Raw genomic sequence first — 26119 nt, 5'->3', positions numbered from 1 at the left:
AATCCCGTGAGCCGAAGAACTACGTACATCAATCATTATTGCACTGTGAGACCGATCGATGAACTAGCAGATTGCGTCTCGACTTCTCCAAAGAAACCAGACCCCTGCCATGCCATCTACAAGTCGATCGGCGGACTCTATATTTGTCTTAATTTGGAGAGTTAGTTTTAGTTACCGCCGTATCACTCAATCGTGTTATAGCAATCATTTTACTATTCATTGGAATTAAGACCATACATGTATACAGCGCTGTTAAACCAAATTGATCTACTCGGTGCCAAATTGAGCACGTTACTTTCTAGTATACATCAAACTTTTCTACAGAAGATTGATCGGTATCTAGTACTAGTCGATTGAAAATTAAAGGTACAAGAAGTAAAGCGACACAAGCAAAGCTATCCATGTGCAAACGTCAGTGAATCAATCATTTGATAGCTAGTAGTAGTTGTGCTTAGTTTCGGCGTTCAATTACTGCATGGATACTGCTGCATCTTGGTTGAGATGGACATGCATCAGCATGCTTTACATGTCCATCTCTCTCCATCAACAATAATTTTGTTTTTTCTCAGTTTTTGACCACGCCGACCGCATTATTTTCTATCTTGATTGGATTTTCTCTAGGAAGTACTCATTTCCCTTTTGAAAATGAGGACGATCTCGGCCTCTTTGATGCATACAAACATACTTTGTACCCGTCTAAGAGTTCCGTGTGTTGCTCCCCAACAGATAATTAGGATGCAAGCACAAAGCAACAGGTCAAAGTTGGATATCCATATTTGATCGCCCATGCATGCGTCTAGCCGAGGTGCCACTTGTTTTTCCAAGATAATTTGTACGCACTCTAAAATGATGGTTTCATCAACCTACCAAGCAATAAAAACTCCGTCATAAATTAAGATGCTCTCTTCATGAAAGAGCTTTTTGTGACATGCTCGTCGGCTTGGAGGCGGCTAGTCCTGAATATGGCAAAGTAATTGCTTGTCTTCTGACCGGGAAGGCAACTAGGGGCAAAAATAAGAAGGTAGATCTGTGCCCTGGCATCCAAAGAAGAAGTTTGCCGGGAACAAAGGAGCAATCGGTTCCGTCACCCGAGCAATCACCATGTTGTTGATTTCTGGAATACGTTAAGTAAGCAGGATGGTTTACTTGATTTTGGTAGTCTACTAGTAGTAATTGGTGCTCAATTGTCACTGTATATGTATGTAGTTACATGGATTGCATCAATGACGGATGTAGGTAATCATAAGGCGCGCAACATGCTCCAGTTTGTGTGTCCGTGTGTGATGAATCAGCAAGATTCACAGGTTCACAGGAGACGCAGTGCTATGTTTTGCTGCTATTCAATCTCCCCTCTTCTGTTTTGATCGATTCCAAATCCCTATTACATAGATTCCCCGGGATCGATCGATGAGCTATATATGCACATATATCCATTAGACTCTACCATTCTATGCATGCATCGGAGTATATGAAGCCCCAAAAGGAGGGAATAATAATAATAACTAAGCTAAACCAGCGCCAGCCTTCTTCGGGCTGTCGTCGTCGAGCTCCACATCTCCGGCGCCGGCATCGTCGGACTTCTTGAACCTGTACCACCGTGCGCAGATCACAAAGTAGACGAGGTTCACGGCGGTGATGGCGGCGGTCACCAGGTAGAATAGGTCCACCCTACCCTCGTCCAGGTCCTGCGCCAGCCAGTCAGGCTGACCGTCCCGCCCGCGCGTCGCCCGGTGCACCACCATCACCATCAGCCCGCTTGCGTAGCTCGCCATGGCGAACCCCAGGAAGTAGAGCGCCCCCGCCACGCTCCGCATGTTCTCCGGGAACTGCCGGTAGTAGAATTCAATCTGCCCGATGGCGCCGAACGCCTCTGACAAGCCCGCCAACAGCTGCTGCGGCACCAGCCAGAAGCATGACATCGACGAGCCGATCCTTCGTCGTCGCTGCTCCACGGCCGCCGACACCACCATTGTCGCCACGGACAACGCCAACCCGACACCGATCCGCTGGAGCAGGGTGATGCCGCCCTCGCGCTTCGTGAAGCGGCGGAGGGCCGGCACAACAAATCGGTCGTAGACAGGGATCCACATCGTGAGGGCGAGCATCTGGAAGACGACGAAGGAGCCTTGCGGGATCTGGAAGCTGCTGGACTTGCTGATTCGACGGTCCATCTGCGCAGCCTGGAGCACGACGTAGGTACCCAGCTGGGTGAGCACGATGAAGTAGACGATCCCCGACGACCACACAGGAATGATGCGCGCTAGGCACTTCACCTCCTCCACCTGTTGCAGCGTGCACAACCGCCATGGGTCTGCCGGTGTCTTCCCGTCGATGCACAACGCGTCATCGGGGGTCCGCACGGCCGCTTTATCGAGGCACGCGAACTGGTCGGTGTATGCCAGCTTGGAGACGAGCTTACTCTGGTGTGGTGGGTCAAACAGCTCGGCATCGCCGCGAGCTCGACGAAGATGACGCTTGCGGGCGGCGGCGACGAGGACTTGGGCGAAGCTTGTGAAGGGGCTGCCCTCGGGGCGTACACGGACATAGAGGCGTGTGCCCATGAAGAAGACGGCGCATGAGAGGCCCATGAGCGCGGCGGGCACGGCGAGCCCTAGCGCCCAATTAACGTTGCTCTGGAGGTAGATGATGACAGTTGCCGAGAGCATCATGGCGACTGTGAAGGTGAAGTAGTACCAGTTGAAGAAGCTGGCGATGCCGCGGCGACCATCGGCTGTGCGTGGGTTGAACTGGTCGGCCCCGAAGGCGAGGTTGCAGGGCCGGATGCCTCCAGCACCGACGACCAGGAAGAAGAAGGACACCAGGATGGCGGCGAGCTGGGAGCCAGTGGGACCCTCACATTGTTGCCCCTTGGACGCGTTGCACGCCGGAGGATGGAGGGTGTGGATAGCGGCCGTGAGCGTGAGGATGAGCATGCCGATGAAGGAGGACATGGTGGCGGCGGCGATGGTGGTGTAGCGGCCGAGGTAGGTGTCGCTGACGTAGGCGCCGAAGACGGTGGCGAGGTTGCTGGTGCCGGAGAAGACGTTGAGGAGGGTGGCGGCGTTGACGCTTGGCATGTGGTACACCGTCGTCAGGTACACCAACATGTTCGACAGCGTGCCGATCGTCCCGAGCTTCTCGAACGTCTCGTTACCTGCGATTACAAATCCATATTCACTCAGTTTGACTAGTTCAGATTAAATCAAAAAAATCTAATAGTATTCAACCGTTGTGAAACTCAGTTGCCACTCGCCAAGTTGTTCTACCAACCATCAAAATATTAATAACACACGCAAGCGCCTGTAGCTCAGTGGATAGAGCGTCCGTTTCCTAAGCGGAAGGCCGTAGGTTCGACCCCTACCTGGCGCGGTTATTTTTTTAATTTTGTTTCTTTCCTCACAAGAGAGCCTATCTTACTGGTGATCTTCTTCTTGGCTTAGTGTGTTACGTGTGTTTGGCTTGTTTTTGCAAGCTTTCTGTGATTTTATTTTTTGAAAATTAAGGAAGGAAAGGAAAAAAAATCATAGGGTAGTGACTGGTCCTAGAAGAGTGGAATTTGGGGACCCGGTGGCTCCATGGAGCCCAGTGCTTTTTAAGAGTGTAGAATTTAAATCTAGTTGTTCCAAAAACCCTACAAAAATAGCCCACGTGCACACAGATGTGCTGCACATATGTGCAATTTTTTGACTGTAAATTCTGGAACTTTACCGTTTTGTGGGGGTAAATTCTGAAACTTTTAGCTACACAGGAAAGAGAAATGTGTGAAAAGCAGCCTTTGTTGGGCCTGTTGGCTGGGTGCAGACACAGCAGCCCACACATGGCATGGGAGCTCATTTTCATGGAATTGTGGGCACTCGTCGGTCCTCAGGCAAAGCAAAGCAAAAGGAGGGCACATGTTGGCATGGCACGGCACGCCATGGCAATACTCCTATGTCGTTAGCTAGCAACAACTAGTAGTAGCAAACAAAGGTAAACAACCAACTGAATCATTGTCATCATCCGTCCCTACGTACTCCTCGTGCCTTTACTGCTTGCCTTTTCGGCCGTTTCATCATCAGACTGATGGTGTGCAACCATTGGCACAAGAAGAAGAAAACAGTAGCAAATTCTGCAGGACCTAATGGCTACTACTGAGCAGGGCGAGAGATGCAAGGAGAAGATGCGAGTGTGACATGTGCATGCAGGGAAAATCAGACAGAGCAGAACAGGCAGGTAAATCACCTATGACGTACGGCATGGCCTTCCATCCGCGGTGGTTGTGGACGGCGCCCGCCGCCTCCTCGCCGTCGTCGCCGGCATCCGAGGACGACGACTCAGCCTCCTCGGAGACGGCCTTCACCGCCTTCGTCTTCTCCTTGCCCATGGCCTTGCGCTCCTCCTCCTGCTGCTGCCGAGGCGCGTCCATTGATCTCTTGCTCGCTGAACACTACGCAAGCACCAAGCTAGCAGCTGGCGCACACGTAGGTAGGTAGATGCTGTGGTGGTGCTTCTGAGGAGGGGAGGAGATGCAGGGAGCCGTATATATAAGCCAGCCAGAGTATGGGATCTTGCTTCCAAAGATACTTTTCAGAGAGACGGAGGGAGCAAATTAAGTTTCTCTTTCTCACTCGATCTTTCTCTCTGGGTAGTGAAGCGGGGCCAGCTGCTGCGTGTACATTCATACAGTACAGAGACAGGAAGAAAGCAACGTGCGTGATGAGGAGAGAGAGACCTCCATGTCGTCGTTTTTCTCAAGGGGCCGGCGTGCGATAAAAATGCAGCTAGCTGTAGCCGGAGGAGGCAAATCATTGAGGTAGCTACGGTGGAGGGTCTCATGATCGATTACTTGTACGGCAAACCGTATAGACAGAGACTAGGAACATTTAGTATATACTCACATGGGCCAAAGGCACGAGTCAACAGACAAAGGTTCAGAACATATAAATTCACTGGAACTCCGATGCAACAACATAGTCGGCCATGGTGGTGAAGATGAGGTGGTTGTCGGTCATAAAGGAAGAAGTGGAAGCATATGCGGACTAACATCAATGATCTCACGGACGTGTACGAGTATAATTAGAGCAACTCTAGCAGATGCGTCATATTGGCCCGATCGATATAATAACCATCCATTTGGTGATTTCAATTGAAATGAGCCGTCCAATTAATAGCGGCTATTTCGACAATCTCCATAATATTATGAAGCGCGTTCCACATGTGTCACGGGACTATAAACACGACGACTCTGCTAGAGTTGCGATAAGGCGAGGAGGAGATAGTAAACGAGGTGAGAAGCCTATACGCTGGATTGCACACGACAAGGTTGCTAGCTAGCTAGTGGGAAAGCAAGGATGGAGGAAGAGAGGGAGCAGCTGGCTGGCTACTGCGCGTTAGAGCGAGTGAGCCAGAGTAGATTGGATTATTGCATGTGATGCAGACACACCCATGTGAACCCTGGGATGAGCTGGACCGGTCCTAGATCGGCCGGCTCCACATCAAGCTACAAGTCGGCCATACGTCTCAGCTGTTTTTATATACTCACGAGAGTTAAAAAACCTCCTGGCTAGTTCTTTTTTATAGGTAATAATAATGATGAAAATCAATGTTTTATACTTCCTCCATTTCTAAATATAAGTCTTTCTAGAGATTCCACTATAGACTACATACGGATGTATATAAACATACTCCCTCCATTATTTTATATAAGGTGTATTTATTTTTTCAAAAGTCAACCGAGTGCAAGTTTGACTGAGTTTTTAGAAAAATATAACAACAGACAAAATATGGAATTTATATCATTTAATCCACCACGAAAAGTATATTCATATTTTATATAATATGTATTGCAGATGTTGTTATTTTATTCTATAATCTTGGTCAAACATTCACATGCATGGTTGACTTGCACAGAAATCAATACACCTTATATTCTGAAAAGAAGGGAGTATTTTAGAGTGTAGCTACACACATTTTGCTCGGTATGTAATCTTTTATTGAAATCTCTAAAAAGACTTATATTTAGTAACGCAGGAGGGAGCACAAAAAATATAGATGTCCACCATATTGTGTATGCATTTAATACATCAACGAATCTTCTCATATGTGGTGTACATATACGAAAACAAATATCTGGACCAAATTGCCACTTTTTGGACCACAATTTTATATTTTCTTTTGTGGCCTACAAATTAACGTATCCTTTCATAAACATTTTTGACATGTGTAAAAGACATCCATGCATGTCTGCCTAATCTTTTTGAAGAAACTGTAATTATTCTTTTACTACCTCCTATCCATATTACTTGGCGCTGAAACGAGTGTATCTAGACGCATTTCAGTGCTAGATACATCCGTTTAAGTGACAAGTAGTATGGATAGGAGGGGGTAGTATTTTTTAAAATGTCAAGCCCACTGGAGCCAGCGAGCCTAATTGACGCACTCTTTTATATACCCCTTTCATGTCTTTTACAACACATAATCACTTGGTTTGTCTAAAAATACTAATCAGACGATACACATATAAATCCTTTGACTAGATAAATAGAATTATTAGGTCATCAGGCATACAAATTGAAAGGGCATTCCAAGGGACATACATGGATGAATAAGCAAAATCCAGAACAAGGTGCCATAACAATTTACGACCAAATATTTCCCAAAAAGGTAGTTTTGTCGCGAAAATAGAAAACGCAACGCATGGTGCAATCTTAATAAAAAAATACATCGTAACTATAGTGAACAATGTTTTTAGTTAATAAACCTTAACTTTCACCTCGTTTTATAAATAAAATCAACACAAATAGTGAGGAATTAACCCAAAAAAATAAATTGTGAGCAATTAAGGCCCTATTTGTCTGGGTTTCTGCTTCAGTTTTTGCAAATTTTGGTCTTTATAAGCCCAAACGAACAGGGCATATGGGAAGGAAAACATGTGCCTAGAGTATTAGGGAAGACATAAGAGCCCGTATACACCAAATCTGGCCCCTCAAACGCCCATACAGATGTGTCCGGACGCGTCCGCAGGTAATGTCCGGGCAGCCCTCAAATTTCCTTCTCTGCATCCGAATACCACATAGTTCACCCCTTAAAGCCATATAAACCATGCAAAGAAAACACCTACGTAGTACGTAGATCAACTAAACCTACACTACAGTACTTGTAGTCGTCGAAGATATCCACTATCTCTATTCCTGGCTCCAGGTACATGGGCAGCAGACGCAACTCCGGCTCTGCGTCGGCCTCCGTGTCCAACTCATCGAAAAGCGCATCAATCTCCGCCTGTTCTTGCGTGCCTGTTTGACTCCTCATGCGCCTCATCTTGTATGGATTCCGGGATACTGGTCTGCTCGCCCATCTTCGCTGCTTGGGAGACCTTGAACTCCGCCATGGCGAAGCCCGCAACTGGCATCGGCTCCTCCTCCGGCTCCGCCGCGTCCTCCTCCTCCGGATCCGCCCCCTCCATGGGCTCCGACTACTGCTCCACCTCTTCTTCCTCCTCCTCCTGGTCCTCCGGCTCCGACGAGTCCGGAGGCAGCCAACTGCGATCCAGGAGGCGCGCCTCGCCGGATCTCCTCCTGCATCTAGAAATGGCGCTCCGGCGTTAGCATAGTGTACGTGGTCTTCTTCTGCGGGGCCCTGACGTTGGCGGACGACGAAGGAAGAGGGAGGTGGAGATAGAGAGAAATGGATGGGTTCGGGCTGGTGGCGCGGAGAGGGATGAAAAGGATGTGGCTAGGGCTGGGGGATGCCATCTGACTTAAATAGCCGGACATTGGCCTCGAGCGGTGAGCCAGAGCGGTGCGAGGTGGCATTTACACCCTCACCGGAGGAGATGCCTGCCACAATGTTGGGTTTCCGGGCGATTTCCTATTGGACCCGCATGTCAGTCTGAGCGTCATCATATCCGCCCTAGATTTGGACTGGATATAAGTAGTGCCGGTCAACCCGGGCGTTTGAGTCCAGTTTGAAGTACCCGGATGGGTCAGGTTTTTTTTATCGGACGGCCCACCTAAGCGTTTGAGGCGCCCGACTAGAGATGCTTTAACAGTACCAACTAGCTAGGCGGCTCCCAATCTTTGACCATGTATATAGATATGTAACTAATGAACAATATTTTTAGTTAACAAACTCTAACTTTTGTCTGGCTTTGTAAATAACGCAAATATAACTAGTGAGCAATTAAGGGAAGGAAAACATGTACATTACCGCCAAAAAAATGTACATAGAGCATTAGGGGGGACGTCTGGAACAGTACCAACTAGCTAGGCGGCTCCAAATCTTTGACCAGCATAGATAGATAGATTGGATAACGCCTGTCGGCTTTCAAGTATTTTGCTCCATGCATGCAGGTCTATAGTTTCTAGAATCTGATTGATTAGAGCATGAAAACAGCGGTCGTCGACACCTGTCCAACTTTGCCCCCTTATCATTAGTTCATGAGTGGGGTGAGTGCATTTTCTTTCGGCTGTGAGACAACGATCGATCATGATCGTGCATATATCTATATGCATGATCTCTTCCTCCCGATCATCTGAAGCTGCCTACTTCTCTGCGACTCTACCTCTATGCATTTAACTTGCAGACCAACACCCCGCAAAAAAAGAGAGATGATCAGATCATATGTAGAGACATATTGACCGACATCATATATATCATTCTTGTTTTTGGGCATGTTGTTTGCAGCCTAAAGTTAATACACTTAATCTTAGTCATAATGCCACATTTTGGATATGTGTTTTCTTTATTGTCACATTTATGGTTTGCCAGACTTTTTCAACTACATGGTTGAGATGGTATTGGCACTCTTTTTTGCCGAATCTTACCACACTTGTCGTGGTCATTGTTCGCCATGCTTTTTATGACAGTCACAGTTTGCCTAGTTGTGACAAAGTTAGATATAAACCAAACATGCCCTTTGACTTTTCTTTCTTCGGTGGTTTGGGGACGCTATCTGAATTAATGTGTGTGTGTGTGTGTGTGTGGAGAGAGAGAGATCATGTGTAAATTCTTCTAATTTCTTAAATAGGTATAGCCCTTCATCATTTTATCGTAAAGTACTTCTTTAATAGATTTTTAAATGCGCGCCATTTCCCGGTCAGGCTTTACAAAACCCGGCCCAAAAACCTGCCCCAGTTTGGGCTATGCGAGCTATACCCAGTTATGATAGGGGGGAGGGGGGGGGGGAGAGAGACCCCTAGCCTCTGATGACTAGGTTCGTGATTTCCACTGGTTCCCCTCACCTTCGGTCGCCTTTTCGGCTTTCGAAGGTGGGGCAAACAAATGCTCGGAGTCCAGTTTGTTTTTCATATTTCTTTGATTTTTCTGTCTTTGACAGCAAAGTCTCGACAGTGGAGGAGCGTCATGCAGAATAAAAGTTCCATGGTTCGATGCAAAGGATAAGAAGAAATACCAAGGAGGTTTCGATTATCGATTGCCAATGGCTAGTGATTGGAGTTTCAGACAATTTGGCGAGGTAATTTGTAGCCAATATCCTTGGGGTTTGCTTGATGAAGTGGTATACAAATACTATGATGGGGAAAAGAAATGGGTGACAGTTAGTAATGATGAAGAGCTGGCTACCATGTTTGTTAGGCATAAAGAGAAAGATAATTTTCATGTGAGGCTGCAAGTTGATGTGCTTGAGCAGGCATTTGGACCTAGGATGACGGGTGCAACATCTCGGGGAGAACCAAGTCGTTGTAATGGCATCTCTAGCCAGAACAGTTCAGTTGGTGCACGACGACGTGGTGGCTCGACAAGTGTGGGCAACGGCAGTAGGGTCCCCCTTGAAGTGGAGCCTAATGACTACAATTCTGGGGTTGATGAAGAGAAACTATATTCTGATGTTATTCGGAATTTACGACGGGCACCTCGGGCTGAAAACCAAGATGAGGCTCACAATGCAGTCTGTGTGGATGATGACGCGGTGGGTGAGGACGAAGACCTTGCAGTTGTTGAATGGGACCCTTTGAACCCTCATATGGAAGAAGGTACCGTTTTTGCATCCATTACTGAATGTAGAAATGCACTTGAGACATACTGCATCAAGGTAGAACGTACTTTCAAAGTTGACAAGAGCGATCAAGTACATTACAGAATGCACTGTCCGGCTGAGGGTTGTCCATGGAGGTTGCTCGCATCTAAAATGCGAAATAGCACTAATGTTCAGGTCAAAGTGAACCCTTTTAAGCACACATGCCAGAAATCAATCCTTAGGAAGGATACAATTAGTAGAGCCAATTTAATATGGCACTAGTGCAAAACCGGGATGTATCACCGGTTCGTAAGGGCCTTTAGTGCCGGTTCCGCAACCGGCACTAAAGAGTGGGGACTAAAGGCCCCCCCCCACTTTAGTGCCGGTTCGACTAAAGTGCACCCACGTGGCACGAGCCAGCGCCGGGGGCAGGGAGCCCTTTAGTACCGGTTGGTAACACCAACGGGTACTACAATATTTGAGGGGGTTTTGGTTTTATTTTTTATTTTTCCTTTAATTTTGTGTTTCCATTTAATATTTTTTTGTTTGCTGGTATTTTATGATACTACATATTGTACACGTTATGCATATATATATATATAAATAGAATTTCTCGTAGATCCGATCATATATATATATATATATATATATATATATATATATATATATATATATATATATATATATATATATATATATATATATATATATAGGGATTGACTATTCGTCACCCTGGGTGAGGAATAGTTATTCTTCACCCCCTCTATTTTACCACCAATGCATTGTAATTTTACGTTCCGTAAGTTTTGTCTTATTTCTGACGTAAAAAGACACCGTAAGAAAATATATAGTCGCCGTAAAAAATATTTTACGTAGTGAATCAATAGGAATGTAACTATTTGAATTTCAAATGTAATTTAATTATGAAGTGAACATAAGATTACCTCGGGTGAAGAATAACTTATTCTACACCCTGAGTGATGAATATCGTCATTATATATATATATATATATATATATATATATATATATATATATATATATATATATATATATATATATATATATCATCGAATGTCTCACAAGCACCATTATTCACACATACACATGCATGTATATATATATATATACAATTAGGTATATATACAATTTCTCCTACATGTTGCCTTGGTGCCTTCGAAGCACGATGACATGTGGTTCATGGGGGCGGTAGCGGGTAATAGTATTCTCCTTTGGGATCTATGACCTGGTCAAGAAAAAATCCCGCTATTTCCTATTGAAGTGCTCGTATGCGCTCCGTTGGTAGGAGCTTCTCCCGCATGTCTTTGAACTGTTAAGAAGGAGATCAATAGGCATGCATGTGTATTAGTTGTGTGACTAGATATCGATAATCATGTAAAAATTGTGAATAGTGTTCTGTCAAACATACCCATTACTGTCTATCAGATTTGCTCCTTTCGGACGCCATCATGCGAATATTCTCGCAAACGTAGAACGCACACACATCAGTCCCCGACGCCTGCTTCAGGGCCTTTACGAGAATTGAATTTAATCAGGTAATAATTAATCAAGCATGATAATTAATTAATGGTATTGAAATTAAGAACTAAAGAGATGGTAGCTAGCTAGCTAGTACTACTTAATTATTTACTTTGGGTCGATACCAAAACAACTTTTCTGGCAATTTGCCTGGAGTCACCTTGATGAACTTTGCTCAAGCCCTGCCCGCCGGCAAAGAAAATTAATAAAGGGGTTATTAAATAGTTCATATCAGGAAATGACGAGCTAAATAGGCCGAGATATAGTTAATAATGATTGAAATTACCTGTTGACTATCCCCTTTAAGATGGTGTAGTCACTTTCTTTTTTAAGTAGTGAGTCCAGTACTTCAACTTTTCCTTCTTCAAATTTAATGTCTAACAATATCCAGTGGTAACTGCATGCGCACACGTTTGCATGTCTTAATTAAGCGGGCATGTGCATAACACTAATCAACTACCCTAAACCATATACACTTAATTATTAACATCTAACTAGCTAGTAAGCAAAAACAGAATTTGTAGTACAAGATAGTGTGACTCACAAGAAGTTGTAAGGAAGTAGTATATCTTCATTGGTATTGAGGCGCTTCAAGAACTCTAGCATTTTATTATCTACATCTTGTCTATACCATTCCAATTTCCATATGTATTCATTAACGGCATTTGGGTCAATGAACCCAATGCCATAGGGTCCAGCTTTTTTCATTTCATAGATCTTCATCCTGCATAATACCACAGAAAAGAATATAGTGAGGATAATTACAGGTAATGATCGATCAATGAGCACTAAAGCTAGCTTGAGACTTAAATTACAGAAAGAAATCACTTACAGACAATAGCAACTGACGAGAGATTTGTTGAGTGCATCTTGATTGAATATCTGAAATAGTTATGAATACTCAATGGACAGAGCTAGCTTATGGAAGTAATGCTCTTCCTTGACTTTCACCATGAGGGACTCTTGATTGGAACTCTTGGTAATGTTCATGTACCACTGATGCAATTCATACATTCTTGTTGGGAGGTTCTTGACCTCCTCGGGCTCGACCAAAGGTTGGCCCCGGACATATTTCCGTTTTATTTCCTCCTCTCTAAGCGGAGACATGGGCTCGATCTCGAGGAGTTGTCCAACACTGATATTGAGCATTTTAGCCTGGCTTATATGCTCCTCGGTTATTACCAGATTGTTCAGCTAGGGAACGGTTTGCCCACAATAATATAGGGCGCGCATACTCTCATGTGTTCTTGGCACAACAAGCGGGGAGATCGATTGCGCCGCCTGTTCTCCCAAATGGGGAACGGTTTTCCCGCATTTTTTGCCAGCTGCTTGTTGGCTCGAGCTTGAGCTCGCTTCCTTCTGTAGTCGTGCTCGATGTGCCTTCCTGATTTGGCGCTCATAGTCCGAGTCAACAGGCTTGGGAGCTGGTGGTCTAGCCATACGAATGAAGTGGTCAATCTTTTCCACAGGCACTTTCTGAAGAAAATATGCCATAGAGGCAATAATAAAGTTATTATTTATTTCCTTATATCATGATAAATGTTTATTATTCATGCTAGAATTGTATTAACCGGAAACATAATACATGTGTGAATACATAGACAAACAGAGTGTCACTAGTATGCCTCTGCTTGACTAGCTCGTTGATCAAAGATGGTTAAGTTTCATTGCCATTGACATGGGTTGTCATTTGATTAATGAGATCACATCATTAGGAGAATGATGTGATTGACTTGACCCATTCCGTTAGCTTAGCACTCGATCGTTTAGTATGTTGCTATTGCTTTCCTCATGACTTATACATGTTCCTATGACTATGAGATTATGCAACTCCCGTTTACTGGAGGAACACTTTGTGTGCTACCAAACGTCACAACGTAACTGGGTGATTATAAAGGTGCTCTACAGGTGTCTCCAAAGGTACTTGTTGGGTTGGCGTATTTCGAGATTAGGATTTGTCACTCCGATTGTCGGAGAGGTATCTCTGGGCCCACTCAGTAATACACATCACTATAAGCCTTACAAGCATTGTGAGTAATGAGTTAGTTGCGGGATGATGTATTACGGAACGAGTAAAGAGACTTGCCGGTAACAAGATTGAACTAGGTATTGAGATACCGACGATCGAATCTCGGGCAAGTAACATACCGATGACAAAGGGAACAACGTATGTTGTTATGCGGTCTGACCGATAAAAGATCTTCGTAGAATATGTGGGAGCCAATATGAGCATCCAGGTTCCGCTATTGGTTATTGACCGGAGAGGTGTCTCGGTCATGTCTACATAGTTCTCGAACCTGTAGGGTCCGCACGCTTAACATTACGATGACGGTTATATTATGAGTTTATGTGTTTTGATGTACCGAAGGAGTTCGGAGTCCCGGATGAGATCGGGGACATGACGAGGAGTCTCGAAATGGCCGAGACATAAAGATCGATATATTGGACGACTATATTCGGACTTCGGAAAGGTTCCGAGTGATTCAGGTATTTTTCGGAGTACCGGAGAGTTACGGGAATTCGTATTGGGCCTTAATGGGCCATACGGGAAAGGAGAGAAAGGCCCCAAAGGGTGGCCGCACCCCTCCCCATGGACTAGTCCGAATTGGACTAGGGAGGGGGGGCGCCCCCTTCCTTCTTTCTCCTTCTCCCTTCCCTTCTCCTATTCCAACAAGGAAAGGAGGAGTCCTCCCGGTGGGAGTAGGACTCCCCCCCTTGGCGCGCCCTCCTTCTTGGCCGGCGGCCTCCCCCTTGCTCCTTTATATACGGGGGCAGGGGGCACCCCATAGACACAACAATTGATCTATTGATCTCTTAGCTGTGTGCGGTGGCCCCCTCCACCATATTACACCTCGATAATATCGTAGCGGTGCTTAGGCGAAGCCCTGCGTTGGTAGAACATCATCGTCGTCACCATGCTGTCATGCTGAAGAAACTCTCCCTCAACACTCGGCTGGATCGGAGTTCGAGGAACGTCATCGAGCTGAACGTGTGCTGAACTCGGAGGTGCCGTGCGTTCGGTACTTGATCGGTCGGATCGTGAACACGTACGACTACATCAACCGCGTTGTGTTAACGCTTCCGCTTTCGGTCTACGAGGGTACATGGACAACACTCTCCCCTCTCGTTGCTATGCATCACCATGATCTTGCGTGTGCGTAGGAAATTTTTGAAATTACTACGTTCCCCAACACTTTCTCCCTTGGCGGCGGTGCCGGTTTCGGTCCAAAATGGGCGTCCAGTTGGGCCTGCACTATGGTTGCGTTTTGCTCCTTGGTCATGTCGTAAGGCCTCTGAGGAAGAGGAGTGAGCCTTGGACCATATTTATATGGGATAATTGATTTTATGCCCCTAGTTGGGTCACACTCGGCAGGTTTACCCCTAGTTTCCAAAAACACTTGTTCTTGCCCAAACCACTTTGCTCCTTTTATGCTTTTGCCCTTTGACTGTTTGACCATCACTTTGAAAACTTCATAAAAAATTCATACTAACTCAGAAAAATTCAAATAAGATATCAAAATGTTCAGAAAAGAATCACCTATATGTGCATGTCATTTACATTCATGAAAAAAGTGTTGGCCAGTCCCCATCTTAGTTTTAGCTCATATGATCTTAGCATGAACAGTAAAATCTAAAAAAATCTAAAAAATCTAAAATAATTTGGTGGCAAACTTTGACCAATGTTTTGAGTGCTTGCCAAGTTTCATATGGGAATGACATTCGTGGAAGTCATGGAAAAAAACAAAAATCAATGGTCCAAAATTTCATTTTTTACCATGACTTCCACGAATGACATTCCCTTATGAAACTTGGCAAGCAGTCAATACATTGGTGAAAGTTTGCCACCAATTTTTTTTAGAATTTTTAGAATTTTTTTAGATTTTACTATTCATGCTAAGATCATATGAGCTAAAACTTAGATGGGGACTATCCAACACTTTTTTCATGAATGCAAATGACATGCACATATAGGTGATGCTTTTCTGAACATTTTGATATCTTATTTGAATTTTTCTGAGTTAGTATGAATTTTTTACGAAGTTTTCAAAGTGATGGTCAAACGGTCAAAGGGCAAAAGCATAAGAGGGGCAAAGTGGTTTGGGCAGGAACAAGTGTTTTCAGAAACTAGGGGTAAACCTGCCGAGTGGGACACAACTAAGGGCACCGAATTAATTATCCCTATTTATATCGCTTGCCTCTGCCTGTATATACTACCTCGACTCGTACCGCTACGCACCATAGCTGCGGCGGCTCTCTTCTGCGAGTGCTAAGGCGGTGGAGACGGCTGACGTGGCTGAGTTGGAGCAGGAGTCTGCTCACGCATTGGTGGACTTGGAGGAGCGGTAGTCTGCTGACACGGTGGCGGACTTCGAGGAGGAGTCGGCTCATGCGTTCGTGGACTTGGAGGAGCGGGAGTCTGCTGACACAGTGGTGGACTTCGAGGAGGAGTCGGCTCACGCGTTCGTGGACTGGGAGGAGCTGGAGTCTGCTGACTCGGTGGTGGACTTTGAGGAGGAGTTGGCCGACGCGGTGTCGGTGGCCTTCGAAAGATGATGCAATCCTTTCTCCATAGGATGATACGATGTATGGCCTCTCCCAGTGTGTGCTCGTCGTCACCTCTAGGAATGTCAAGCTCTAGCCCCGAATATTGGTCCACCACCTCAACCAAGACACGAGCATAGCCCGCTGGAATCGGGTTGCAATGGAAGGTTGCTTCGGGGGTATTAGTAAAAGCAACGGTGTCCGCCACCTTCATGGATATGTTCTTCATTTTGAAGTGTAGCTCACAGTTAGTGTTCTCTATGATGTCATCCACAGGGTATCTATCCAGCAGTGCGTCGCCTGGGGCGGAACCAACGCTGCTTCTCGGCATGGATGGGACAGTGCTATCCAATGCTGGATCATCCACTAGCTGCTGCCGCTGCTGAGACCACCTTTCCTGGCTATTTGCTGCTGCTGCCGCTGATGGGACAATCGATCTGCTGCTGCTGCCGCTGGAATTTGAGTGCCAATTCCACGTGCCTTGCTTCTAGGCCTTGAAAGCATTCTGCTTCCTGCTTCCTCTGCTCCTCCTCTAGCTTCCCCTTCTTCTTCTCCTCCATCTTCTTTCTTGCACGACACCTGTAGTCGTCGTTCCATTCTGAAAAGCCCTCATACCAGGGAATAACGCCCTTGCCTCGTGTTCTTCCCGGGTGTTCAGGATTTCCCAGGGCGCGTGTAAGCTCGTCATTCTCTCTGTTGGGCGTGAACACTCCCTTTCGTGCATCTTCTATTGCGTGAAGTAACTTTTGTTCGGCTCCTTTTAGACTTGCCTTCTTCGAAACCAGGCCTGTCTTTGGGTCCAACGCCCCCCATGCGCATAGAACCAAGTTCTGCACCTGGGGGGCTAGCTCCTAGTAACTGGAGTGACCCCTGCATCCACCATCTCTTCCTCAGACTTATCCCACTTAGGCATTGCCACCGCGTAGCAACCTGGCCCCAGCCTATGGGACTGCGTCTTTTTTGTGGTATTGCCTTGTTTTTTCTCGGCCGTTCCTTAGATAATTCTGATTCCTTGAATTTCACGAAAGCGGGCCAGTGTTCTCTTTGCTTCTCCAGTGTTCCCTTGAATTCTGGAGTCTTCCTTTCTGCAGCGACGTAGTTGGCCCATACAGTTTTCTTGTGGGTGTTGAATGCAACTGCCATCTTCCTAAGAGCAGCGTCCTTGACTTTCTACACATCTGCATCAGTGAAATGATCTGGTAGGGTGAAATGTTCCATCAGAGATTCCCAAAGCGTTTTTTTGCTCTGTCGTCGACCCAAGTAACATATGGATGTTTATTTTTTGGCTCTTTCCATTCTTGAATGGAGATCGGGAGTTGGTCCTTCACAAGAACTCCGCACTGACGAACGAACTTGTTCGCAATGTTCTTAGGCATGAGGGGTTCGCCATTAGCTTTGATGGAGTCGATGTTGTACTTTACACCCTCCTTCAACTTTTTGCCCGGGCCTCGCTTTGTCCTGCTGTCTGTAGAAGCAGATTTGCTCGATCCGGAGGGCTGAAAGAAGAAAGATCGATTCGTTAATATATCTTCAAATAAAAAAAACATGTGATGATCACCAGATGCCTGCTTATATAAATATACCTCGCCGGTAGTCTTTTTTATTTCAAGATCAACATTGTGTGCGTCATCATAATCATAATCATAATCATAGTTCATGACTTCATCAGCTCGGTCGTCGAGATCAAATATCTTACCATCACCCTCCCCGGTATTGTTCAGATACTGGGAGCCGTCATCTGCTTCATTCAGATCATCTGGCCTGCGAGGGCTGCGTATGATCTCGAACATGGCCTCTTCTCCCTCTCTACCGGTATTGTCCGCCATAGCTTTTATTTAACTAATCCAGAAGAAATATAAAACAATTTAGTATTCAAATTACAATGCATGGATCCAATCAATAAGGAAAAACTGAATCATATAGTACATAATATGCATCGTCTCGAATAATATATAATCTCGAATACATCGTCTTGAATAATATATAATCTCAAATACATCATCTCTAATAATATATAATCTTGAATACATCGTCTCTAATAATATATATATTCTCAAATACATCGTCTCGAATATTATATATTGAATACATCACTGGCTAGGTAGCTAATAAATATCGAATACTACAGAAGAATCTAGGCCACTCGCAATTCCTGGGGCGCGGGCGGTGGACACCCAAAGAGATGGAACCATCACAGGATCATATCTCCGGTAATCTGCCAAACGAACCTGCCAGGTATTGGAGAACCTGACGTCCATAGCAGCCATCTAGCGATGGACGTGCTCGTCCTCCTCCCTGACACGGCGACGCACCACCTCCGGCGGGGCCGGCTCCCTCTGCAATGAATGTGGCCCACGCGAACACCACCAAAGGAGATAAGGGGCGACGACGGGACCCGAGGCCGGGTTCCTCACCAAGCGGTGCGCCCCTGCAGGTAGCACCTCCCAGTGCCAGCCCGGCGGAGCCCAGTCCCGGACATGGGTCAGCCGGACGTCGTCGCGAACGGGTCGACGGCGAGGATGCGGGCCGGGCATCGTCGAGAACAAATACTATATGCCCGCAAAAAGTAACATTTTTTAAATGATTGGATTGTGATACCTAAAATTCTATATGCAAATTCTAATTTTTTCTAACAATTTGACATTAATCTAATTCATCTAGCTAAAACTAATTCTAAAATTGCTAACATTTCTATAACTTAAAAACAGAAAAAAATTATAACTAAAATTTATAACTAATTCTAAAATTGCTAGCATTTCTATAAATATTTCTATAACTAAAAAACAGAAATTTCTATAACTAAAATTTATAACTAAAAAACAATGTGTGTGTGTGTGTGTGTGGACATGGCGGCCGGGGCAGGAGCTCATCGGCGAGGCGAGGCGACGGGGGGCGGAGACGATGGGGATGGCGACGACGGGGATGGGGACGGGGCGGCGACGACGGGGACGGGGACGGGCCGGGCGGGGACGACGCGGCGGGGCGCGGCGACGGGGACGACGGGGACGGGAACGGCCGGGGCAACGACGACGGGGACGGGGACGGGGCGGCCACGGGGACGACGGGGACGGGGACGGGGACGGGGCGGAGACGGGGGCGTCGACGGGGGGCGGCGGGCGACGGGCAGAGGAGAAGAAGCAGATGAGAAACTGAATTTTTTGAAGTGTTTTCTTATATAGGATGGACCTTTAGTACCGGTTGGAGCCACCAACCGGTACTAAAGGTCAATTTTGGCCAGGCCAAGCGGCGGGAAGCGCCCACCTTTAGTACCGGGTGGTGCACTACAAAAAGATACACTTCCGTGATGATACGTGTTTGTCACAGTAGGTAGCGTTTTTTGTTATGCATGTACATCCATGACAAATTTATGACAGAATCAAGATAGTCATACCTGTGTTGTCGTAGAAGTGTTCCAGGATGATAGATCGCGCTTCACAGAAGTGCTTTCGTCAAGGGTGACCGGCACGTGGCATCCACCGTAACGGAACCCCGTTAAGCTATCGGGTCGGGTTTTGGATCCGATAACCCATTAACAGCCCCGACCAATGGGGATTTTCCACGTGTAAAATCATCATTGGCTGGAGGAAACACGTCTCGGCTCATCGCTGGGACAGATGTCATCCACTCATTGGACAGAAGGCGCCTATGATACGTCGACACGTGGCATGGCCCAACAGAGGCCTATTCCTGTGAAAAGGCCGGCCCGTTTGACTTGGTCAAAAGGTGGCGGGCCGGCCCATGAAAAGCCTGTTAACGGCTTGTTCGCATATAGCCCATTTACAGCCCGCTAACCCAAGGCTCGTTACGCCCTATTCGAATTAGGCCCAGTAGCGTCATCTGGGCCATCAAATAAGATTCCAGCCCGTTTTCACTTCTGGCCCATGTATGGCCCATGACGTCTTTCGGCCCATATGAGGCCCTATGTAACTCTTGGCCTATTAACGGCCCGTGGTGAAATTGGCCCGTAATGAACAGTGTATCACTTTACACCCATTAACGGCCCGTAGTGAAACTCGCCCGTAAAGAACAGTGCACCACTTTATACCCATTAACGGCCCGTTATTCCGTTGGGCCGTTTCCAGCCCATGTTATCTTTCGGCCTTCTCAGAGCCCATTTATTCTTGGGCTATTTTCCAGCATTCGTTTACTTACGGCCCGTTACTGTCATTTTCTGCTTGTGGGCCAAATTCAGCCCGTGGTTACAGTCGGCCCGTTTGTGGTCCGTTAATACGTTGGGCCATTTTCATAGCGTCATCAAATACGGCCTATTAACAATGGCCTGTTATGGTCGGCCCATGAACGGACGATTCAACTCTAGCCCGTTTATGGCCAAAATGCAGTCTGTTTGGCCCATGTTTGGCCAATCGATCATACGGCCCGTATAAGGCCCATTGATGATACGGCCCATAGAAGGCCCATTGTTTCTACGGCCCGTAGAAGGCCCACTGTTTCTACGACCCGTAGAAGGCCCACTGTTTCTACGGCCCGTAGAAGGCCCACTCTTTCTACGGCCCGTAGGAGGCCCAGTGTCACTACAGTAAACATTAGCCCATGGTTATTGTGGCCTAGTTTTAAAAAATAGGTTATTGCAGCCACTAGCAAACTGCAGAAAAAGAACTGCACTGACTACAAGCAAAAAAATAAACAAGACAACAAGGAAATAAATAAGCAAGCAACTTACACTAGGCTATCACGGCTATTACACATATTACATCCACTGGGCATCAAAGTTCGCCACCAGTGCAAATATAGGGAACACAGCAGCATATAAACGCCGCAACAAAACAAGTCCAGAACTAAAACCACTTCAGAAGAGCTCAAGAAACAATATCCCGGGTACCCATAATGCTGGCAAGATGCTTAGCAAGCTTATTAACTTTCTCTTGTTTGGCGCTTAAGTCCTCCAGCGCTTGCTGTTGCACCAGAAAGTATGCATCTGAATTCTGCAAGGACTTCCTCAGTCCTTCGGCTTCCTGCCGCATAAAATCTGATCGATGTCTTTCAACTTGAAGTTGAGACTCAAGAAGCCGAACTGATTCAGGCAACGAGTTCGAAGAGCTGGTGCCAGCAGTGGTAGCCAGTAACTCAAACACTACATCAAGACAGGACTTCGGGGTTGTCTCAGTGTCTTCAATATAGTTTTTATCAGCTTTCTTGGAGACCAACAGGGAAGTCTCACTATCTTGAACCTTATCTGCATTACTTCCTTTACCATTGCATAACAGGGTACTCTTCTCCAATATTTTATCCGCGTTCTAAAAGAGAAACAAACAAACACATCTCAGGTTTACAATGTAGTATATGAAACTCATTTTGGTAAACCAGTTCAGTAGTAAGGTGGACAGGATAACAGCATGAAACAAACATATATCTCTGTAGTATGGTCACTGTATGGTCTATATCATTCTAGTTTATGTTGCCAAATCAAGATAGATACAGTTCGAATCATATCTATTTAAGACAAAGCAGCATAGACAGAATATAAGTGTGGGAAACTATACATCAATAACAACACTTGTAATGTGCATGGCATGAAAACATAACTGTTTATTCAATTGAAACTGAAATCAACATAGAGCAAGTTACAACAGCAAACCGCCAAACACGTTGAAGAAGCAGGTTTAAAACATACCTGTTGCGCCATTGGAGTTTCAATTGCATCCTTCAAATTTGAAATTAGTTGGTATCCATAAATACAGTGATGCAAGAGCAAAGTAGTATGAACCATAGCAACGGAACCTGACCTGAGAACAATTCTTCTTCTTCTTCTTTAAGCGTTGACTTCGGGTTCGGAGTGGTGGTCCTCGTGATTTGGGCACTGCAGTTGCCTTACTAACTGCTCGTGTTTGGGTGCTCTGTGGTGGAGACGGTGCTGTGTCAACGGGAACTGGGTGTCTATCTGCTGGAGTTGGGGTTAGAAGGGGTGTAGCTGGTTCTCTGTCCAACTGGGTAGGGGTACAATCTGCATGAGTGTGGGTTATGTGTGGTGGGGCTGGTTCTTGGGCAAGTACAACCGTGGTTCTATCTGCATCGACAGGTAGCACGATCTTTTCTGAAGACCGTGTTTTTACTCCCACAGATACTGCCATCACTCCCTCCAATTGAAATGGCTGATAAACAAGAAAAGTAATTGAATGTACAGACATTGTAAGATAGACAGGTGCAATGGATAGTAGGGAAGAAAACAGGGCATGAAATAATTCACATTTATGTTGTCTAAGCAAAAAGAATAGCAGGACATAATTTCACATATATGATGGCTAATTAAACAGGATAGCATGACACAATTTCACATGTATGATGGCTAACTAAACAGGATAGAATGACATACTTCAAAATATGATGACTATGTAAACAGGATGACATGATATAACTATACGATGTGTCTATTAAAGTGGTTGGCATGCCATAAATCACAAACATGCCATCGATGGAAACATGATGGCATGATATAATTCACGGATAGAATGACATAATTTAAAATATGATGACTATGTAAACAGGATGAGATGATATAACTATATTATGTCTTTAGAAAATGGGTTGGCATGCCATAATTCAGATACATGATGTCTATGTAAACATCATGGCATGACATAATTCAAATATATGATTTATATAGTAAGGAAGTGGGCAGAGGGCAATCGCATATATGATGTGTCAACTAAGGAGATGGCATTCAATATTGTGTATATGATGTAAAAACTAAGCATTGCAATACAACATATGCATTATATGAGTAATATAACCATGCCAAGTTTGAGCATACACCTCAGGGGGATAATAGGACTGGTCATCTGCCTCTGAATCCTCCTCTGAAGAGCTATCTGTAACCAACAAGATATCTGCTTCAGCAGGTAGCCTTGTCTGCTCTGAAGACCTTGTTTTCACTCCAGACTTCTCCATCACCAATTCAAATGGCTGATGCACGGGAAGAGCAGTTGAATATACAAACATTGTCGACAAAAGCAATGAGAAATACAAAAAAAGGACGACATGATATAATTCACATATATGACGCTTGCCTAAACAGCATGGCATTGCATAATTCACATACATAATGCCTTGCAACAAGATAACATTGCATAATTCACATATATAATGTCTTGGAACAAGATGGCATTTCATAATTCACATATATGGTAATTAGACACTAAACAGGTGGCATTCACACAAAGCATGTCTAAACTAAGCAAATGACATAGCAATGCAAGATACCATACGCACGATATGAGCAACACAACCCTGCCAAGTTAGGGCATGCACCTCAGGGGGCAAATATGACTGGTCATCTGTCTCTGAATCCTCCTCTGAGGAGCTATCGGTAACCAGCAAGACATGCGCTTCGTCAGATAGAATTGTCTGCTCTGAAGACCTTGTTTCCACTCCAGATTTTTCCATGACCGCGCCGAATGGCTGATGCACAGGAAGAGTAATTGAATGTACTAAAATTATTGACAAATTTAACACGTAATAAAAAAATGATGGCATGATATAATTCACATATAAGATGACTGGCTAACCAGGGTGGCATTGCAAAATTCACATATATGATGCCTGGCTAGACAAGATGGCATTGCATGATTCACATATACGATAAAGAAACTAAACAGATGGCATTGACACAAAGCATGCCTAAACTAAGCAGATGACATCTTTAATGTATACAGTAAGCAATGCAAGGCACCATATGGATGATATTACCAACATCAGCATGCCAAGTTAGAGCGAAGACCTCATGGGGTAAATAGGAGTGGTCTTATCCTTCTGAATCCCCCTCAGAATAGTTATCTTCCTCTTGATTACGATCCGAAATGGGTGGAGGGGGGCTGCCTTTGAGCCCACCATGGAACGACGTCTGCATGAAATTTTATTGCCACGCAAGGCTCGTCTCTTTTGCTCTACATGATCAGTTCCATTGTGTACAATAACTGGCATGCATAGGAATAAAACATAGTGAGATTATGTAAGGAGTGCATGCACAAATCCAGAGTGATGGTAGCAAACTGTGGATAGACCCAAAACCAATGATAGCAGGCAGATAATAGCTTTAGTTAAAAATACAGATAATGGCTCCTTTAATGTTTGTTTGCACCCAACATGAAACTCATAGTAGACACCGGAGATTAACCAGATAGTAGACAGATAGTACTGCTTGCTGCCCCAATATGTACCCCACAACCATTTAAAAACTCAAGTTTCAGCATTAGTTTGGACCTGACTCGGGGTCTAATAGGTGAACACGACGATAATGTAGCATGTCATCATATTAAGCGACGCATAACGTAAGAAGACACGGAAGAGTGCGACCTCTCTTGCGGACGCGTGTAGTCCTCAAGGTCATCTGCTTAGTTGATGATGGTAATGCAGTTGCCGTGGCTGCCGGCGGCGGGGAAGAAGATCTGAGGCGGCGAAAGACAGTCTGGAGAGCGGATCCCTGTTGTGGTGAACCCTTTCGTCGTTGGAGCAGCTGAGCTGGGGTGGAACACATCGCCGTAGGAGCAGTACAAACCACACAAGGTTTTATTTGACACATATCTGTAACAAAAGTAATTGAGTAAGGGCTTGTTTGAATTTGAGGATTCTAACAATGAGAGGATAGGAAATAGACAGGAATAGGATAGGAATGCACGTGCAAAACAGAGAATTTAAAAACACAGGATTTCTGCCAATCTGGGTGTTTGATTCACAACAATTGGAAGATCACAGGATGCAAAAAAGCATGGTGAGATTAAGTCAAACCACAAGAAAATGTACGATTATAATGCTATTATGCTACTATCTCTTAGTCTTGTGCTTGATGAATAGGAATATGAAAAGGAGGAGAAGTGGAAATTAGATTCCTACGATTTTTCTTTCAAGGAGACACTAAAGGAACAAATCCTACAGTTTTCCTTTGCTCCATTCCTTTGAACCAAATTCATGAAAAGTAGTACCATAGGAAACTTTCCAATTCCGAAGTTTTTCATTCACTTTTCCTTTCAAGCACTGGCGATTCTAGTAGGCAGGCTTGAGCAAGGAAAATCCTACACTAAAAAATGTTTTTGTGCTACTTCTATTACTTTGGACCCAGACCACTGCCGTACTAGCTCAACTCCCAGGCCCATCGACAAATGCACTGCTCAAACACGCAGAGATAAATAATGATGGTGTTCAAGAGAGTCCATCACGGATAGCTAAGTTGCCTGGTACCTCACTGCTTGTCATATAGTAGGATAAAATAATCGTATTTCCCGTTACTACGAGTGCTCAGTGGACAATATATATAACATGTAGAGTAAAAAAGAGATGCAACAAGTGTACAACCTCTTTGGTGAAGCCATGTCGATCTCAGCGTGATTGGGTTGGTCGGTGAGGATGCTCCGGCTGACTTTGCTGTCGGAGGAGGGGAAGAAGATCTTAGGCGTCTGGAGATGGAGCCTGAGGTACTGCTCCGCTGTGATGGAGGGTTTTGACGTTGGAGAAGCTCAGGTGAGTTGTACGACGCCGAGGCTGAAGCAGGACAAGAGAGACAACGAACGACGTTAACCTAAGTGGAATTCTAATAGCATCTCCAATACATGACGTAAATACATAACCACAAAGTGCTAGATGTAAAATACATCGGCCGCTCATCTCTGAACTTAACTGTCGAAACTGAATTTAACTGTCGAAACTGAACTTAACTGTCGAAACTGAATTTTGTTGTCGAAACTGAATTTTGCTGTCGAAACTGAACGCACTATCAAGGTGAGGCTACACGTCGGTCGACTGACTTTTTCATCCCTGGTCAGTCGATTTTGCAGCCATTGGATACGAAATCAAGGGCCTGCGGTTCATCTTCAACCTCCACCCCCTGAGCCGCCAGCCACCACCAGCCAAACAGCAGCCCCCCGCCGCCCGCGGCCGGCGGTGCGCTGCCCCGCCCGCCCCGAAAACACTCCCCACCGCCGGTCCGCCGCCGCCCCGGCCATCCCTCTAGGCCCCCCCCCGTGCCGAGCTTTTTCTCCGGCGATCCCCACGCCATCGCCCCGCCAACGCCCCGCCACCGCCAGCGACCACCGCCCACATCCTGAACCCTAAGATAGATAGTGGGGTACCTTTCCGG

General features: G+C 45.5%; 1 protein-coding gene and 1 non-coding gene across 2 annotated transcripts; one reads left to right on the top strand and one right to left on the bottom strand.

The window, feature by feature from the left end:
* Positions 1-1334: 1334 nt before the first annotated feature.
* LOC109736630 (protein NRT1/ PTR FAMILY 2.11) lies at positions 1335-4603 on the bottom strand. Its single transcript, XM_020295842.4, has 2 exons — positions 4222-4603; positions 1335-3154 (listed from the first exon to the last, which is right to left on the bottom strand). Exons 1-2 carry the CDS (start codon positions 4403-4405, stop codon positions 1503-1505), a joined length of 1836 nt encoding a protein of 611 aa, XP_020151431.1. The 5' UTR covers positions 4406-4603; the 3' UTR covers positions 1335-1502.
* Positions 3297-3369, top strand: TRNAR-CCU (transfer RNA arginine (anticodon CCU)). The gene has a single exon. It is a non-coding gene; the product is annotated as a tRNA-Arg (tRNA).
* Positions 4604-26119: the final 21516 nt, after the last annotated feature.

The sequence above is a fragment of the Aegilops tauschii genome, chromosome 5, assembly GCF_002575655.3.
Source record: "Aegilops tauschii subsp. strangulata cultivar AL8/78 chromosome 5, Aet v6.0, whole genome shotgun sequence".
Classification (NCBI taxonomy): Eukaryota; Viridiplantae; Streptophyta; class Magnoliopsida; order Poales; family Poaceae; genus Aegilops; species Aegilops tauschii.
Note: the sequence above shows the minus strand (reverse complement) of the source record. Positions and strands in the feature narration are given on the sequence as shown.